At 60.1% G+C, this 17,963-nt stretch overlaps 2 protein-coding genes across 2 annotated transcripts; one reads left to right on the forward strand and one right to left on the reverse strand.

The window, feature by feature from the left end:
* Positions 1–1,155: 1,155 nt before the first annotated feature.
* Positions 1,156–2,652, reverse strand: HRG_03793 (rad51 domain-containing protein; the record flags this gene model as incomplete). Its single annotated transcript, XM_044862264.1, has 6 exons — positions 1,156–1,446; positions 1,505–1,827; positions 1,888–2,172; positions 2,226–2,278; positions 2,338–2,548; positions 2,595–2,652. The coding sequence occupies 6 exons, from the start codon at positions 2,650–2,652 to the stop codon at positions 1,156–1,158; spliced, it is 1,221 nt and encodes a 406-aa protein (XP_044723290.1).
* Positions 2,653–8,679: 6,027 nt separating this feature from the next.
* HRG_03794 (DNA-binding protein creA) lies at positions 8,680–9,939 on the forward strand (the record flags this gene model as incomplete). The annotated part of the gene is made up of 1 exon (XM_044862265.1): positions 8,680–9,939. The coding sequence occupies one exon, from the start codon at positions 8,680–8,682 to the stop codon at positions 9,937–9,939; it is 1,260 nt and encodes a 419-aa protein (XP_044723291.1).
* Positions 9,940–17,963: the final 8,024 nt, after the last annotated feature.

The raw sequence follows: 17,963 nt of genomic DNA on the forward strand, positions 1-17,963 counted from the left end.
GACGCCCGGCATGCTTCGTGAGACCCGAGCCACCCGAACGGGACATGCATCACCCTGGTGCCCCTGATCTTCCCGCTCCCCGACCCGCCCTGGCTGCTCTGCAGCAAGGAGTACAGGTGTCCTGCGCATGAAGACTGGCAATCATGGCTTTGAAAAGAGCAAAACAAACTTCGTTACGGAGCAGAGAGCATCAAGAGCCGGCGATAGCCAGCTCCAGCCGCCGTCGGTGCTCACACGCGGACCCTCAAACGGTGCATCGCGATTGGTACTGAATACGCAACGCTTCGCAACCAGTCAAGAGCTTGTACTGTAAGGCTGGCTCCAGAGACTGGTCAAATAGGCGTGTCTCTACGAAAACGTGGAGCAGATCTGAGCATGAAGAGGAGGACCCGGCGAGGGAAGAAAAAAGATGGAGACAAAAACAACAGAAAAAAGCCCTCGTCCTCACAGCAAATGCTTGCATGTATCTTTTCCCCACAGGTACTTGAGGCCGCCAGACTGGAGCGTCAGAGGGAAAAGTGGCAGAAGAAAGGGGAGTGCGAGTCTCATCTGTGGAGCCTGCTAGACACCCACCCCCCCCTTTTCCAGGGCCAGACATGTCAATGATGCCATCAGAGAAAATTCAGGCCCCCTTCCAGAAGCATTGCCAGCCAAGCAGTCGACCGGGGGGCATGGTGAAGCTTCCCACTGGGGCCGGAATTGACCGGCCTGGAGCCAAGGCCGCTGGGATGATTCAAACCGACGTTCCGCCGAGCCCTCGTCCGAGAGTTGCTGGGGCACCCTGATCCTGAATCGTGAGCTTTCTGCTCACCGCCGGCGGCTCCAGAGTGTACTTTGCTACCTTGTGCGTATCCATCTGCACGCATTCACCCGCCAAAGGTTAACCAGGCGTTGCCAGTCTCTCCGCCTGCGCCTCGGCCATTTGAAGCTTCGTCCATTGTTGCCGGGCGTGTGGTTTGCACTTTTGCCACTGCCTTCGCCATCGGCCGACTGTAGAGTACATGGGCCATTGAAGTTTTTTTCTTCTTCTCTTCGCTGAGCCTGGGCCCTTGGCTGGCGACGGGGCCATTGTTTGACCCCGATTTGGCGGAGGCTCGGTGGGCCGCCGTCTCCATTTTTTGCCCGCCACGCATCATCTCGGCGCTTCACCGGCGCCTAGGCTGTGTCCTGGTCGGGGCCCTCGTCCGGGTCCTCGTCATTACCCTCGTCGCTTCGGCCTACTTCTTGGCCAAGCAAAATGTCCTCGCTGCCTTGCCACTGGGGGGGTGGGGCAGGCAGGGCCGCCTCGTCCTCGTCCGCCCACCCATAGTCCTCGTCATCGGCCTCGTCCTCGCTGTCTGGAACCTCCAGCTCTGTCTGCCCCAGCTTTCTCTTCCGCAGTACCAGATCCGCGGGTCCGGCCGCAAGACTGCCGGCGGCATCATAATCGATCTCCGCCGCACCACTCTTCCACCCCGCCGAGTCAGCAATAGTCGACTATATGGGGCGGGGGGATCCCACATACGGGTTCAACGTTAAATGCAGCTATGCGTTCCACGACGTCATTGGCCGCCTTGCCGTCAAGCTTTTGCAGGCCTGCCATAAAGACGCTGCCCAATTGCTTGCCCTGCCAGGCCCAGTCTCTGAACAGCACCAGCCGGGTTGCGACGCCTTGCTCCCACACCAAGGCGTTGACAGCGGCAACGAGCGTGGCGCCTTGTTCAGACTGCATCCTCGTGGCACACTGCGACAGAATCATGACGGCGCAGTTTCGCGTCGCAGCCAGTTTCTGTAACGCGTTGATGACAAACTGCAAGCCCTGTACTCGTTTGGCAGACGCAGTCAGGCCTGAGGGGGTAGGCGTGAGCAGAGGACTCGGTCAGAGGCAGGGACAAGGGTTGAGGATACCTTTGCCAGCCTTGGGAGCCGTTTTCCCATCTTGGGACTTGGGAAAGGCAGAATTGAGCAGCGAAGATACGGAGCTGACGACTACCAGAGACACTCCGGGCCCTATCGATTTCGGGGTTGGCCGTGAAATCAGGGCCATGAGATGAGGCAAGGTCAAGCAAGAAAAGTGCGTAAACTTGCGCCAATCGATGGCGGAGCCAGGATGCGAGAGGTGCTGGTCCCTAGACCTTTTTGCAGACTCGACGACGCTGATAAGGCGTTGCTTGTCCACCCTTTGGAAGCAGTCTGGCGAGGTATCGCTTAGCACAGGAAGCCTGACGGGGCAAACGGAAACAGACCTACCCAGACGACGTCATGGCCCTGGCATATGGCATGGGCGGTCGTCTGAATCCTGCAAAACCGCGCGTCAGACGTGCGCCTGAGTGCCGGTGAGGAGCGGGTGAGGCATACGCCAAGGCGGTTTTGCCTGTACCAGGCGGCCCCCAGAGCTCGGTGACCTGGCCGCGTTTGACGCCGCCGCGATGGCTGGAGCCGGCGGAGACGATGCTGGCCGATGCACCGAGAGCCTTGTCGAGCGTCTCTAGCCCGGTCGACAGGGCGAGGGCGGGCTCATGCTTGAGTTCGTCCAAGGCTTGCGAGGCAGCAATTGTCGGCAGGCGATCTGCCGCGGTCAGCGGTTTCCTACGAGAGAGAAGACTGGTACTCACGGGTATCCGGGATATCAAAGCTCGATATGTCTTGGCCATGGATGGAGTGGTAGTCCATGGTCGAGCTGCACTGCTGTCGCATAGCCAGCAGCCGTGGACGCCGCGACAACCACGCGGAATCACGTGAGGTCTCGTCTGTATCGATGCCGGGCGAAAGAGCCCTGCTTACCTAAGTTTCTTTGCGGAACACACCGCCCGCCCGTGCACCAATCGTGCTGCCCGACAGTGCCCCGTACTGGTGCTAGCGTGGCCCTGGATTACAGGCCCCTCAGGCAACGGACACGCCGTGCCTTACAATGTCGCCCTGATGGATGGACCATGATGGACATTGGAACCCCGTCAATCCAAATCCTCGTGGACCGTCAAGGGAAGCGGCCTCCTCCCTGGCAGTCATGACCACACCGAGGTATTTACTCTATTGTATGTATGTATTTGCGGATACGGAGAACCATGGCGGAGCCAGCGTCGCGGAGACCCGAGGCCGGAGACGGGCCTTTGCTGCGTCTCCTCGAGGGTCCTTTGTCGCGTGTCGTCAGGGACGGGGACTCCCGCGAGCTTGCAGGACTCGTTTACGCAGGCAATGGTCGCCAAGGGGTCACTCCCGTTGTCCGACATGTGCCCAGCAAAACAACAACAACAAACGACGATCAAAGCCGACGCATTTGCCCATGTCCGCCGGGGGCAATTCATTCCAGCGGGCGCCACTCCTCTCGTCCCTGGTCCCGCGTCTCAAACAGCCGAACAATCGATGCGATGCATGTCCTCGTACATTCCATGCACGCACGGATGCGCGTCGAGAAGCCGGGCGCGAGACGGACGGCCATAACAAAGGCCTTTTTGTTCAGCGGCCTGGCCGAGGCGGACGGACGTCTCACGACCAACGAGGAAGAAGCTTGTCTGTCTCGGTCTCAGTCCTCTCCTGCCCTGTCACACACCACTCCTGGGACTCCCGGGAACAGGTCTTGGCATCGTGGCAAGCCGCAGCGGCACGTGGCGGGCGGGCGGCCTCTGCTCGGTCGGCCCGGGGTTGGGGGCCGACCAAGCGGGACTTACGGAGTTAGCCCCGAGCTGTACAGAGGTACCGAGGGCAGAGACTCGACAATCGGGCATCCCATGGCCGTCGCACGAGACGAGTGCACCTAAGATTAAACGGTGCTATTATTGCTGCTATTCTGAGGCGGGTACAGCATATAGGCACCGAGCATCCGTCCATACAAGGCGTGGCACATCCAGCAAAGCCTTTATTCTTCGTCCTGGCCTGCAGCATCATGGTGGTGCAAGGCCGTTGATGGCAAAGCCATGGCCCCGGGACCATCTTTGCCAGTCACGCGTGGTCAGTACAGTACGGCAAGGCCACGTTTACTCTGTGTCTGGTGTAGATGCCGATGCATTCCAGTCCGAAGCCATACAGTACACGTCGTTGCTCCTCAGCCTCACGATGCAACGCACAGCTACCTTGGAAGCAGGGCCAAGCACATACAGCCTGGCGGGCTTAGCCGGGCAAATCAGTCTACTTCAGTCTCATTGTTAATTTGAATTTTCCATGTGCAGCAGCTCGACGTCCGAACGCCATTGTCTCCTCCTTCCGGGGGGTCTCGACCCGGCTGAGCGCCTCTCCCATGACTGATCAGACAGCGGCAGTGCTATGTCCAGCCTGAGATCCGGCGTCATGTCGCGGCTTGCCACGATCACGCCAGCATCGAGGTCACATCTCGAGTTCCTGTACGTACACTACATACATGTACATGGGGCGCACAAAGCCGTAGCATCTGCCGGGACGGAGCCATCGGGAGAAGAGCACAGTCGCCAAAGCCGTTGACGCCTAGACCCCAATGGCTCTCGCTCGTTGGAATTGACGCTGAAGCTGGTTTCGACGCCGGGCCAAAATGCCGAGCAAGATCCCGGAATCACTGCCACGGGAATAACCTCAAACCTGCTCCGACGGAGCACGTCCACACGCCGGAGGTATGTACGTATCATGATTCCAATGAAGCTCAGATCGGGCAAAGTCATGTTGCATGTAGTCATAGCCAGGCGGAAGAAGCCCCCCGAGCGAACAGCAACACGAAGACGACGGAAAGAAGTAAAAAAGAGGCGCTTGCGAGCCTGTCGGCTGCTGCTCCCTCGATGACGACTGACAAGCTGGCGGGGAGGACCGGCTCAGGCCTGCATGGGCCGCCTGCTTGGGCCGCCTGCTTGGCCTTTGATGGTGACGAGCAGCTCGAGGGGCGGCGATCTGGCAGCAAGGCCATCGCCAGCGAGGCTTGGCGAGGCTTGACGGAAACGAAGCCGAGGCGGCCGTCTGGCGCCGTCTGCTACCCATGGGGGCCCCCTTTTCTCCCCACACTCGCTCACACGCACGCACACACACTTTTCTCTCCCTCCCGGAAGAAGCATGGCATGTTGCAAGGGTGAATCTCCCCCCCCACCCTTTCCCCCCCTTGTCCCGGAGATCCTCCCTCAGATGGGTGAGACAACACGGCCCATGGACACACGCGGATGTGCCCCGGGGCGAACCAAGAACCTTTGGCTCTCTGGAGACTGGAAGCCAAAGTCCGGGGAAGGGGGCTTCTCCGCCAATTGCCACGAGCCAGCGTCGACCCATCATCAACGCACGCCCGCACGGAGGAAGCAAAGCAAAAACGGCAGGTCGGGGCACTTGGTATGTATGTACGTATTTAGTCTTGGGCATGATGCCTTTTCATTGGAGTAGCGGGTTGCCCCGGAACTTTGGTGCTGGGTACGGAGTATGTACGGAGTATACGCGCAAAGCGTTCATCGACGGCCGCCCTTTGCTACGCTCCCGCACGTACGAGTGTCAATGCATGCCCACTGGCCAGGGAGTCACCCGACGTGCTGAGAAAAGAGAAAGGAGGCAGAAGAGGGGGAGGGGAGAGGCGTCTGTACATACTGTACGTTGTGATGGGACTGATGCCGCGGCGCCATCCACCAGTACCCAAGCCAAGCAAGCATCTGGAAGCAAGCATCCTGGCGGGACGCCGTGTCTCGCGGATGCCACTGCCAGGTTGAAAAAGAAAGCAAAGGAAAAGCGCCAGGGGTCAAAGACAGGGAGAGCGGAGACGGGCCGTGAGCTGACAGGGCTCTTCCTTACCGAGACACGGTGAGGCTCCCTCACCCTTGCTGCCACAGCACCAAGTCCGGCAGCGTCGAATGGCGAGCCGGTGCAGCGGCGGCGACATGTTGGTGCGACTTTTCTTTTTGTTCTGCATCCCGTGTGCCCTGGCTAGATGTTTCGAGATTATGCTGCTGGTCAATGTCTGTGCCAATTGTTCGCCCCCTCGCCGCGGCTTTGTCAATCGACTTGTTTCGCTTTACGTATTCGTAGTTTGATTCCCGCAGGCAGACACGTGTAAGCAGGGCCTGCCTGGGGCCTGGACTGGGCCTGAGCCGGCGCATGGATGGATGGATGTACGTATGTACAGTACATACACAGGTATCTACCCGTCTCCATCTGCCGCCTTGCACTGTAGGTAGGCAAGGCATGCGCATTCCATTTTGCCATTGATGGGATGCTGAGCCGGTGCCGTCGAATGCCCACAAGCGGCCTAGAGCGAAGACGGCGGCGGGTGCGCCGGCAAACGAAAAACCGGCCGAGGCCCGGACACATACATGGCCGGGTCCGGGACTTGTCGGTCTCTTCTTCTCTTTGGGCCTGTGGCAGACGACAGACGACGCACAAACACAAACACACACACACGCACACATCTGTGCGCACCCAAGCCACGATGGACTGCACTTTCCCACCTATTGTATTGCGTGTTGCAAACTGTCATGACTCGTGTTTGGCGCCCTCTGGATAGGCGATGCGATTGGGACGAACCGGGAAAGGGAACCTCGCCCTCCCTCTTTCCAGCCCCCTTTCTCCTTGTACCCGTTCTCCTTGTACCCGTTCTCCTTGTACCCGTTCTCCCGACGAGCGACACGGAAGGCGAGTGCAAAGTACCGGTACAAAAGCAGGGCGGAAACGGAGAGAGTAGCAAACTGGCAAGTATCTCGGACATGTCAAACACGGCGGAACCAAGAGCAGCAAATTTGCACCACGAGCCAACTCGCGCCGGGGAAGCCTTTCCCTGTGCCGAGCGAGCACGCACGCACGCACAGGGGGGGGGGAGGGGCTTCCAGGCAGCGACCTGCGTGCTCAAGAGACACCTGACGCCGGTGGATGGACAGACGGGTGGTTTACTGGCCGGTATCTGGGGAATTCCACCCCATTTGCTGGCGCTCCCCCCACAGACGGCGCAGCATGGCAGCATGGCAGCATGGATCCCTCGGACCGGGAGAGCCGCGGTGCGGAGGAGCTGCTGCAAACGTGCGGCGTCGGCGACTGGCAGCGTTTACCGGGCCCAGTAGGTGGCGACGGTACGGATGCCTAGGCCGACGCAGCTAAGCCACGATGAAATGTACTGTACATACTCCGTACTCCGTACTCCATACATAATGACAGTAACGCTTGCTTTGCTGTTGCGTGGAGCCCCGAGGAGCAAACACATGGAATAAGGGGCTAATTACTCCGTACGCTGCATTTGTTTTTCCTTCTTTCGAGCGCTCGTCTCTCATTTCTGTCTCCGTACTGTAACTCAACGTACAGACTAACACGCCTTGACAAAAAGCATGCTGCGAGCCTGGCCCCGATAGCCGCCGTGTTTCCTTTTCCCTTTGTTTTTCTGCTCGCTACGCGTCGGCTGTTACAGGCCCCGGACGTGCGCGCGCGGCTTTTGCCAGCCTGTCCACGAACGAGTAAGGGCGACTAAGGGCGAGCAAGGGCGCCATCACACTATGTACTGTCCCGGCCGCCGACCGCAGCCCGTCGGTTTACCCACCGGTGACGCCTCCCTGTTGTTTCGTCACAAGCAATTCTTGACCGCCTTTATCCGCTCCCCCGCCCTTTGTTGTCGTTGGAGACGGGCGAATGGGTGGTGGTGGGCGGTGTTCTAGAAGAGCAAGCCCCTTTCCCCGAGGAATGCTATGGAACGGCAGCGCTCCACTGCCGGGGGTTGTTGACAGGGGAAAACGAGACCGCCAGGGAGAGCCATGAAAAAAGACGAAATAATAAGAGGAACAGCAGAGAGGAACAGCAGAGAGGAACAGCAGAGAGGAACAGCAGAGAAAAATAGAAGCTCCGAGGCCAACGTCACCTGAAATGCCCTTGGCTCGACCCCCACATCTTTTCTTGCCCATGCAAGCAAGGCAGCAAGGCCGTGTCCCGTGCAGGCACAGTCAACAAGCACTCGACATCAATGGATTGCCGAGGCAGGTGCTCGAGAACCAGGAGATCATCAACCAGCGGCCGTCTGCACGGCCTTGGCCAAGCCCGTCGCGTATTTATGCGCACCAAAAAGATGCCTAGGTGCCCCCCCCCCAAGCCACGGACCCCGGCAGGGAGACCAAGGGCACCAAAGTACCTGTGCCGGCGCAGTACCTGCCTGGAGGCGTGCGCCTTCTGTCCACACCCCTCCCCTAGCCAGGCAGGTCGGCTGCGACCCGGAGCGGGGCTCTCTCTCTCCAGGCTCTGCGTGTGTCGCTCCCGCCCAGCCCAGCGCGCCCGCATGCCGCCTTGTCCCCGCCCGCCCCCCCTCACCCCCAGGCTTCCTCCAGGCTCTTCTCCTCCACCCTCCCCGCCTGCTGGACGTGCCCTGCGCTGCGGCACCACCCCCTCCGCCGCCCCCCCCCCCCCAAGTGGCCTGAGGCTGCTTGCTCGAGGTACCTGCTTCGCTCACCGTCCCCATCCGCGCTACCCTACTAGTCCTGCTCTCCCCACACCGTACCTGAAAGTACCTCTTGTGCCCGACCACCCCGGCCAAGCCCGCCCTTTTTAAAACCCATCCGTTTCCCCCCCCCTCCAGAGGCCCCTCCTTAGAGAGGAGCGAAGAGAGGAAAAAAATTCCCGTCCTTTTCACAACCAAAACACACCTCCTGCATCACGGCCTCTGCTGCCATCCGCCACTCTCTCCGACCCTGCTGCCCTTGGCTCTCCAGTGGTGCAAGATAGCATACGCTGCCCGAGACGTCAGCCAGCCTCAGACCGCAGACCGAAAGCAACTAGTCCCCCGCCGCCTCCGATCACATGCAACGAGCACACTCGGCGGTGGATTTTTCCAACCTGCTGAACCCGACCGCCCTGGGCGACGACAGGTCCCTCCACGGCGCCGAAATGGCCAGCGCTACCGTCACCGTCATCAAGCCCAACGGGCCTCTGCCCGGCGCCCAGGCCGCCGCAGAGCAGTCGACGGAGCTCCCTCGCCCCTACAAGTGCCCGCTGTGCGACAAGGCCTTCCATCGCCTCGAGCACCAGACGCGCCACATTCGCACGCACACGGGCGAGAAGCCCCATGCCTGCCAGTTCCCCGGCTGCAGCAAGAAGTTCTCGCGCTCCGACGAGCTCACCCGCCACTCGCGCATCCACAACAACCCCAACTCGAGGCGCGGCAACAAGGCCCAGCACCACCACCACCACCATCACCACCAGCAGCTGCACCACCACCAGGGCCTGCCTCTGCACATGCACCCCGAGGCCCTGATGGCTCCTCCGCCCGCCCCCAAGGCCATCCGCTCGGCTCCCACCTCGGCCCTGGGCTCGCCCAACGTGTCCCCGCCGCACTCGTACGCCTCCTTCGCCCATCACCCGCCCCCGACGGTGCACCCCTACGGCCGCGCCGGCGACATCTCCATGCTGGCCAAGGCCGCCTCCCAGGCCGAGCGGGAAACGCTCGCCGCTCCCCCGCACCACCACGGCCCCTCCCGGCACCACCCCTACCTCGCCCACGGCGTCCACCTCGCCACCCGCAGCCACCCGCCAGGCTTGTCGTCGTATCACATGTCGCGCTCCCACTCCAACGAGGACCCCAACGACGACCACTACAACGGCTCGCTCCGGCACGCAAAGCGCTCGAGGCCCAACTCGCCCAACTCGACTGCCCCCTCGTCGCCCACCTTTTCCCACGACTCGCTGTCGCCGACGCCAGACCACACGCCCATTGCCACGCCGGCGCACTCGCCGCGCCTCCGCCCCTTTTCCGGCTACGAGCTGCCCAGTCTGCGCAACCTCTCCCTGCACCCCAACACGACGCCCGCCCTGGCTCCCCTTGAACCGCACCCCGAGACCCCGCAGTTCCCGCCCACGCTGGGAGGCAACCCCCCCCGCAGCACGGGCATGTCCCTGACGGACATCCTCAGCCGCCCCGACGGCAGCCAGCGCAAGCTGCCCGTGCCCCAAGTCCCCAAGGTGGCGGTTCACGACCTGCTCTCGGACCACGCCTTCAGCAACAGCGGGCGGAGCTCTGCCACAGGCAGCCTTGCCGGAGGAGATCTCACGGACCGCGTTTAGGAAGCGACTGGGCTCGACGCATCCGACGACATGACGACATTGGGTTATAGAGGTATAGAAAGAATTGGCGTTTTATGGATGATTGCGGACCGGGTCGCGTCCCCCCTGGTCCACATCCAGGGCGCGGGTTGACCCGGGCGGGTACTGCGAAAGGCGTACGAGACACACAAAAATAGACATCACCACTTATTCCCGACGACTTGCGGTTATTTTCATTTTATTTCCTGACGAGTGAGGGGTACGGGGGAAACGTGATCCTGTGGGATTTCCTTCCCATGGGCTTTTGGGGGCCGTCTCACCTCGAGAGGCCCGTAGAGCAAGACGAAAAAGTAGTTAGAGACGAAGCTGAAAATACAAAAAGGGAGAGACGAGGGGGGGATGATCTGATAGATGCTCTGCCACGGTTACCTCGCGTGCTTGCTGCGTGAGTGCTGCGTGAAATGTGACTAGGAATGAGCAACTCGCAAGCCTGGACAGAAGAAGGGTATGACGCGGGCCTCGGCAGTGTCCGGCGGGAAAGCTTGGCATGGAGGCGTTGGGATGCCGTGTAACGTGTGCCTGCGAACCGTTTTGTGTGGGGTGTGAGTGCTCGTAGGGCTCGGCAGCGCGGAAGACGAGGAGGATGAGACGTCGACTCTGAGACGAGACGAGAGACGAGGCTTTTGCCCCCCCCCCCCCTCCGTCCTCCTGGTTCCGTGCATATATACATGCGTACAGGCCTGGGTAGGTAGGTAGGCAGGCAGAGAAAGGGTGGCGTAGACGACGGTGTTTGCGGAAGTGGCCCGGCTGCAGACGCGAGCGTGGCACAGACTAGGATCGACTCCATCCGCCGGACATGGGGGACGCGGCCAAGCGGAGCGTCGAGGCCCTCGTTTTTGACTCAGCCTCGAATGGTCTATACGAGGCTGTATATGCACACGACCATGCGGGAGGTGCAAACGCCAGCCCTGTGGCGGGCCAGTTCCCCGGGGTAGGGCGTGGGCCATGCTTGACACCTGGGACGCAGCAGCTGGCGGCCGTGACGAAGCCAGCCGGGGGGGAGGGAGTTCTGACGCGGGGCCTTCGCTGATGGGACTGGCGCCGTTGGTTACGCGCTTGCGTGGTGCAGGGACGGCGAGGTTAGAGCCGCGCGCGCACAGCTGGGCCAGAGTGCAGGTAATTATTAGAAGACCCCCCCCCTTCGAGCGAGCAGCAGCCGGCATGGCCGGGACGAGCGAGCCCAGGGGAAAGGAAGCGCCGGGGGGGGTGGTTGCGGCGCCCCGTGGGCAAAGGGGTTCTCGTGAAGCTGGGGCTGGCACTTTGGCCTCTCCGGTCCTCTGTCCCATTGACGCACACACATGTTTGCCCAAGTGGTTCAGTAAGTCGGAAAATCCAAGTGATGATGACACGGGGCAGGGAAGGACACCCCGGCGGACGGAGACGGCCGCCACAAAACCCCCCCGAGCGGCGGTTGTCCAACGTTGTGTCAAACCTTTTCCATGCTCTCTGGGTGCGTCTCGCGGGGCTTGGAATGCTTCTGTGGGGGTGTGCGTGTGTGGGTGGATGCAGATGGGGGTTTAAGCGCGCATTCCGGGGGGCCGACGCGCGCGCACCGGTGGTCGAAGCTTGCTGACTGCTACTCCGGAGTACAGTAGGTTGTCGATTGCAGCGTCGGAGCGAAGCATGCGAGAGGAGGTTGCGCTCGAATCCATGGCCCCGGCACCCATCGGAGAGCGAGATGCCGGTGAGCAAAGGAGAAAAGGCAGCGAGAGGGAGGCCTGGGAATCCTACGCTGAGGATTTACAACAAGTGCCATCATCATCATCGTCTTTGCTTGCACCGCACCGTCAGCATGCGTCACCACACCCCGTCTCAACGCCAAACAACCGCGTCCAGACCTGCTGCTCACCGCCGGGCCAGCGTGGGCGAATGACGAGCCTCGCCGGTGCTGCATGGCGCCGAGATGATATTACCTGCCCAACCGCAGCAGCAGCAGCAGCCAGCGAGCGGCCCGTCGACAGCCACAGCCACAAACTTTTCCCCAATGCCCAATGCCCAATGCCCGTCCTTTTGGCATTTCCCCCTTTGCCTTCTTTGCCTTTCACGGCGGGTGAGTCTATCGCTTGCATGCACACCGAGCCACGGTGCTACTTCGTATCCAACACGCACCCCCCCCCGCAAGGGAGAATGTGCTCCGACTACTCAAAATGAAGGGGAAAATGCCCCGTATGTAGAGTACAATACGGTAATCCTCTTGGCCCGGACTGTTGCTGCAAGGCATGACTCATTCGGAAGCCATGAGTGAAGGCCTAATGGCGGAGAAGAAGCCCAAAGCAAGCCAAGGGGACAGGGAGGAGGAGGGGACAGGGAGGAAAAGGTTTTTCTCTTCGCACTGACTGTCTGCCTGCAGCCGCGTCGCAGTCGAGAGGGGGGCGCGCGGGGAAGCTTATTTGGATGGGCTTCATGGGATGGGCCGACGGCCAAGTATGAATGAGCCCATGCCATGCGCCATTGGCCGTTGCGCCTGGGCAATGAAAAACTTTTCGCCTCTGCTTGCTCCTTGCCGGCGAGTCGAATACCGAGAGGCGGCACGCTCTCATGCATTGTCATCATCAACCGCCCTTTGTCCTCTCGGTATGGCGCGCGCCATGTCTCGCTGGCCGTGGAGAGGACTGGAGGGGGAACAAGGCATTCTGGCTTCCCCATTCTGCGGGGGTGGGGATTTGAGGAGAGCGCACCGATCCTCATGGACCATATTTGTCTCCCTTGATCAGAGACTTGGAGCCATGCACACTGCAACTCTGGGACACCATGGCCAGCTTATTCCATCGAGTGTGCGTGACGCTGTCTCTGGTCACAACCACCGCATAATATGTGCGGCCTTCGTCTCTCTCGACGACGCAGACGGGCCGAAAGCCTTGTGTTCCGCTCGGATGTTTGGAAGGCGGCCGCGAGCTGCTTGTCGCGCCTCTCGTAGGTTGTACATGTCTCTCTCGTCTTCGAGGGGAATGACGGGAGCTGCCGGTTGCGGAGCCCGCCCGTGTCTGTCTGCTTGGCGTCGTTGTCGGTCCCTGGCGCCATTCGTTGGCGTCGTCGGTCCGAGGCATCCCCAAGACCATCATCATCCAAGCAGCAGCGTTCCGTCGCTCAGAGGCCGCCACAAGCCGGCCCGAGCTCTTGTTACCTTGCTCCGCCATTGGAAATCTGATAAGGTTGGCATCCTTTGCCCACCCATGATCCTGGAGGAATCGCCGGGGACGGAACAAGACGTCAGTCGCATAGCATAGGTAGCATAGCATAGCACGGTGGCAGCGGCAGAGGAGGATTCTAATGCGCGTCGCCCGTTGGTGGAGTCGGTGCATGAGAGGCGGGAGCCTGTTGTCCACACCCCACCCTGACGTGTCGAGGGAGGCGAGAGAAGAGAAGACAGTGTTTGAGGCTGCACCGAGGACGAGCATGGACGTTTTTTAGGCTGCCCATTTGCCCCTACCCAGCAGGCCGTGCTTGCAGTTGCCGAACCTGGCGGCGGCCCACTGCCGTGGTTGGTTGGCTTTGAGTAGGCGGTGAAGAATCTATTTAGTTTGGTACCGAGTCGGTCGTCGACACGTGACTCTGTCTGAGCCATCACGACGACCTCGCTGCACATATCGAGCCATGTTTACGGAAATGCAGCATGCGCCTTGAGACACGCGACGCCTGCAGAGCGTCGGACACGAAACGCTTAGAACCGTGGAGGTGATTTCGCCAGGCCCCGTACCGGGAGCTTGCGAGAACCTCCGGAGAGTGCTGCTTTGTACTGAATCCTTGGCGATACCCGACCAGGCGTACAGTATGTACAGCACGGCCTTTAACCTTTGTCTGCGCGGAGTCTGTTGGAGGAAATCTCGTCTTCACACACGCCCCCGTCTCTATATGTATGAGATGTTGACAGACAAAGGGAAAGGCCAGCACTCGACGACACGTCCGCCGGTAGCATTTGCAGACTCCTCGGAGATCCGTATGGATGCCCTAGCCCGTCCATCATTATACCTCATCCATGCATATATGAGCTCGACATTGACCAGATTCGGTAGGTCCAGCGTTTGGGATGCGACTCGACCACTATTAGCCGCACCCGATCATGCCCGTCGGGTCGAGGGCAAATGCTACCGACTCCAGCCCGGATCGACGTCGGTAGCCGGTCATGCGACGACCGAGCATCGTCCCGTCCCGGCGGCCCCCTGTTGCTCGCCCCTCTGGCTACGATCGGCTGCCCAGATCCAAGTTCCCGTCGTCCTATCGGCGGTGCCGCCGTATATTGGCACCCAAGACTCACGCATACATCCGGCCCCTCGCGCTGTGTCACTCATACTTTGGGCGTGCATACGCCCCCATCCCGGGGCATGCGAGACGACCGTGCTGCGGAATCCCACCTCCCCAAGGCGTCCATGGCTCTTTGTGCGAAACTGCCTCGTCCTCACCTTGATGTCCAAGCGGCCCGCTGCAACGACCTGCTGCATGTGGCAGCCGGCGGGTCTCGTCGCTTCAGACGGCCAATGCAAGGATGGCGTAAACCGACGGCAACAGGCTCGCGTCTTGCGCGCCCTTGGACTTGCACGCATATACACAAGGCACCGTTGCATTCTGCTTTTGCAACCCTCCGCAGACAGTCAGCCCGAGCCAAGTCGACTGCGGACGGTGAAGCCGGCTGAGCAAGATTGGCCATTGCCTCTTGGATCGCACATGCTGTATCTTGTCATGGTGCAGACGAGCTTGCTGGGGGAGCTGCCATCCTCTGGCTGCCCCGTCTCCTAGGAAGCCTGAAGTATAGAACCCTTGGCTGGGAGAGAGGACACGTAGTACGAAGCGCTGCAAGTACGCCCAGTTCGTACCCTCCACCTGTTTGCCTCCTGCCCTCACCGAGCTAGTGCTTCCGTGGTGCAGCAGGAGTCGGTTACAGGCGACATGACCCCGAGCACTGCCCGGTTTCGGTGTCGGTACGGCGGAACGCTTCAAAAGTCCTTGCTCGTGCTTAAGTACCTTGAGCTCTGTAAAGCAAAGGAGGAAAGTATTGAAGTAATTTCTACAGCTCTATTCCCCGCTCATACCATCTTTCCCCCTTCCATCGGTACCCAGAGATCAGATGCGCTGTTATACCAAGTTCGGTAGCGATATCAGCGCAGTTTCCCCCCCTCCCGTACTGGTCTCGGCGAACCTTGACGATAGACTCATCTTGAATAAGAGCCTGTTTCGATGGCCGGCCAGACCGAGAGGCATTTTGGGGCCACTCGTCTCGTACCGTCAACGGCAGCTCGTTTGGCTCAAAGCCTCGCTCAACTGGTCGCGCATAAATGCTAATAACCGTACGAATTGAAAGGCGAGTGAAAGAAGCAATCTCCGTTGACGACTTGCCGCTGCAAGGCGCCTTTAATGTAACAGTTAGCGCCCCGGTCGCGATATCTGTCTTCATTTCGCAAGAGGGGTCGGATGGACATGCGGAGAGTGAGGAATGCATAAGAGGATGCTGCAATATACATTCATGTGCGGGGTTCTTCTATTTCCTCTTGCCTTAGACGGGGCATCGTTTGAATCGGTCTTCCGTATCGCAAGCCCCCCTTGGCGCGCGTCTGCCAGATGTCGCTTTAAACTGATGATTTGGACCTCGCCTCGCCGCGATGATGGAGGGTTGCTGTTCGATGATGCGCCGTGTCAGGTGATATCAAACATCCCTCGCCGTCTCACCATGGCCCTCGATCCGACATGGTCCCTCGGTCTCATCCTACGTCGGTGACGGAGCTGAACCTTTTAGTCTCGACACTACTGCCGAGACGAGACGTGTCCTCAGGTCCCTCTCGGCAAGTGGCCGTCAAAGAGTAGCCAGGTTGCCGCCATCCGTGGTTTGAGCTCGTTGAGCGGCCATTCTCGACGACTGCTTGCCCTCCGGTGGTACCGATCATCTTGCCCCAAGGTGAGCATGTATAACTCGCCGCTACCATTGCCATCCCCCTGCTGCCACCTTTGCACCCACTGCGGCTGTCGGGCTGGCTACTTCTGCCGCGCCCTTTCTTCGATTCAAGCTCAAAGGAGAATACGTACGGACAAGCGGCTCGCTGTCTCGAGGATTTACAAGCACATGCGCGAAGGGTGAAACCGCTGCTTCGGGCATAGTGACCAAGCCCAGGCGCAGTCGTGATTCAATCTGCGCCATCTTCGTCTTTCTTCAGACCCCACGCGGCAACAGGACTCCTCCGAATCCAGCAGTGTCGGTCCTTCACCAAAGTGCATCTGCATACAGCGGGGGCACCTTGGTGTGCGTAGCAGCGTCATGCATGCGGCGTAATACTTGCCTCCCACGCCGACTGAACTTGTCAGCAGGGGACGCTGGAAGGCAGGGGCGGCTTGGCCTATGGTCCGCCATGAGGACTCGAGAGGGTGGGCATCGGGTAGGCGCTTTGGCGGAGAAAGGTAGCATGATCGCCAGGGCCCGTCGCTGTGATTGAGCAGGATCGGTTGGCCTTGCCCTCGGGAGTCAGATCATCCCGTTCTGGGCTGGCCTGTTAAGCTACGGCGCTGTTGTGTGTGTCATGGCCAGAGCGGTCGACGATCTCTGCGGACGCTTTCTGCGCTCACCGAGTGGTAGCTGCAGCTCACATCTTCGGACTAGAGCTGCCGTTACTGCTAGCTCTCAGCTGACAAAGAGGAAACCGAAGGATATGAATGGCATGAAGGGAACTTTGTAAGAAACACGGAACCATGAAGCTACTGATGATGATGGTGGTGCCAACCAGAGCCAAGCCCATGTTCCCACACCCCCAACGGCCTCGCACATCGGGCTCCAGGCCGGAATCACATAACTCAGTAGGAGCCCGTGCCGCTCGCATGACGGCGCGTCCCGCCGAGGGCGGCAGTAGTAAAAGTAGCACGGCATGGGCACGAGCTGCTTCAGCGGGAAAGGCCTTTGCCCTCCCCCCCTCGTTTCCCCTTGCATCGCGCCTCCATCTTCACATGCCGGAGCTCAAGGTTCCCACGGTCCGGGGCCAAGGAGAAAGGGGGGCGGGGGGCTCGGGTTGGGGCGGTATAAGGCGGCAGAGGGCCCGGTCGGTCGGCTACCGGCCGCGCGGCTCGAGACGGCAGGGGGTATGGTCTGCTGTGGTCAAGTCTTTTCCCCCCTCCCCGTCTTTGGACCTCGAAGATGCTCCTGACGGGGTGAGGGTAGGAGGGCGTGCGGGGGAACGGCAGACAGGCCTCCCTCCATCTGCACACCATTTTGAGCATGTCCGATGCCAATAGACGGTTGTCAGTAGGCGGAAAAGCGTCTCAGTGAAGAGCAGCCCGCTGTCCTGACAAACCCGAGCAGGACGGCAGAGTCAGAGGATAAGCGACCCTTGGCTACGGACCTCGTTATTCGACTTCGTAGAGACCCGCCTCGATTCGGAATCACCCCGGGGGGCAAGTGGTGTCAAAACTTGATCGAGCTCCATCGCACATGGCTCATGCTGAAGGAACCATCATGCCATCAGCTTCGCCTCCGGTAGAGTCCAAGGCACCCTTGGCCTTGAGAAAGGTATGGCGTGCAATGGTTAACATGTTGAACATCTAGAGGTTAGAGTCGTTGCAATTTGATTCGTCCTTGAAGTCATCTCAAAGGGACCTCTCGATTTTTAATTGTTTCGCCGCCGGAAAAAAGAACGACATCAGGTGATGGCATGAGGGGAGAATGCTGCTGGCTGGTATCATTCCTCAAAGACATCCTAAACTATAGAGACAGGAAGCTGAGGGCATCGTAAATCTGCAGAGGGCGGGCACTCATGGCCAGATATGGCTCAAACTGCACCAGACCACCTACAAACCGCAGCGTTACCCGAGCCTGTAACTCGACTCCTAAAAGACAGCCGGGATAATCTGCATGTCTGCGGGTGCCGCTGGGTACACGTACATCGAGAACAATACGCCGAGGCTCCCGCGCCTGAAGCCATACTGAGCGCTCGTCACAGCGAGATTGCGAAGGTATGACAAAGAAGCCCCCCCGAGCCGCGCTGCGGTGTGAGCGATGTGGCCCACCGACT

This window comes from Hirsutella rhossiliensis (assembly GCF_020360975.1).
Source record: "Hirsutella rhossiliensis strain HR02 chromosome Unknown scaffold00003, whole genome shotgun sequence".
NCBI classification, from domain to species: Eukaryota; Fungi; Ascomycota; class Sordariomycetes; order Hypocreales; family Ophiocordycipitaceae; genus Hirsutella; species Hirsutella rhossiliensis.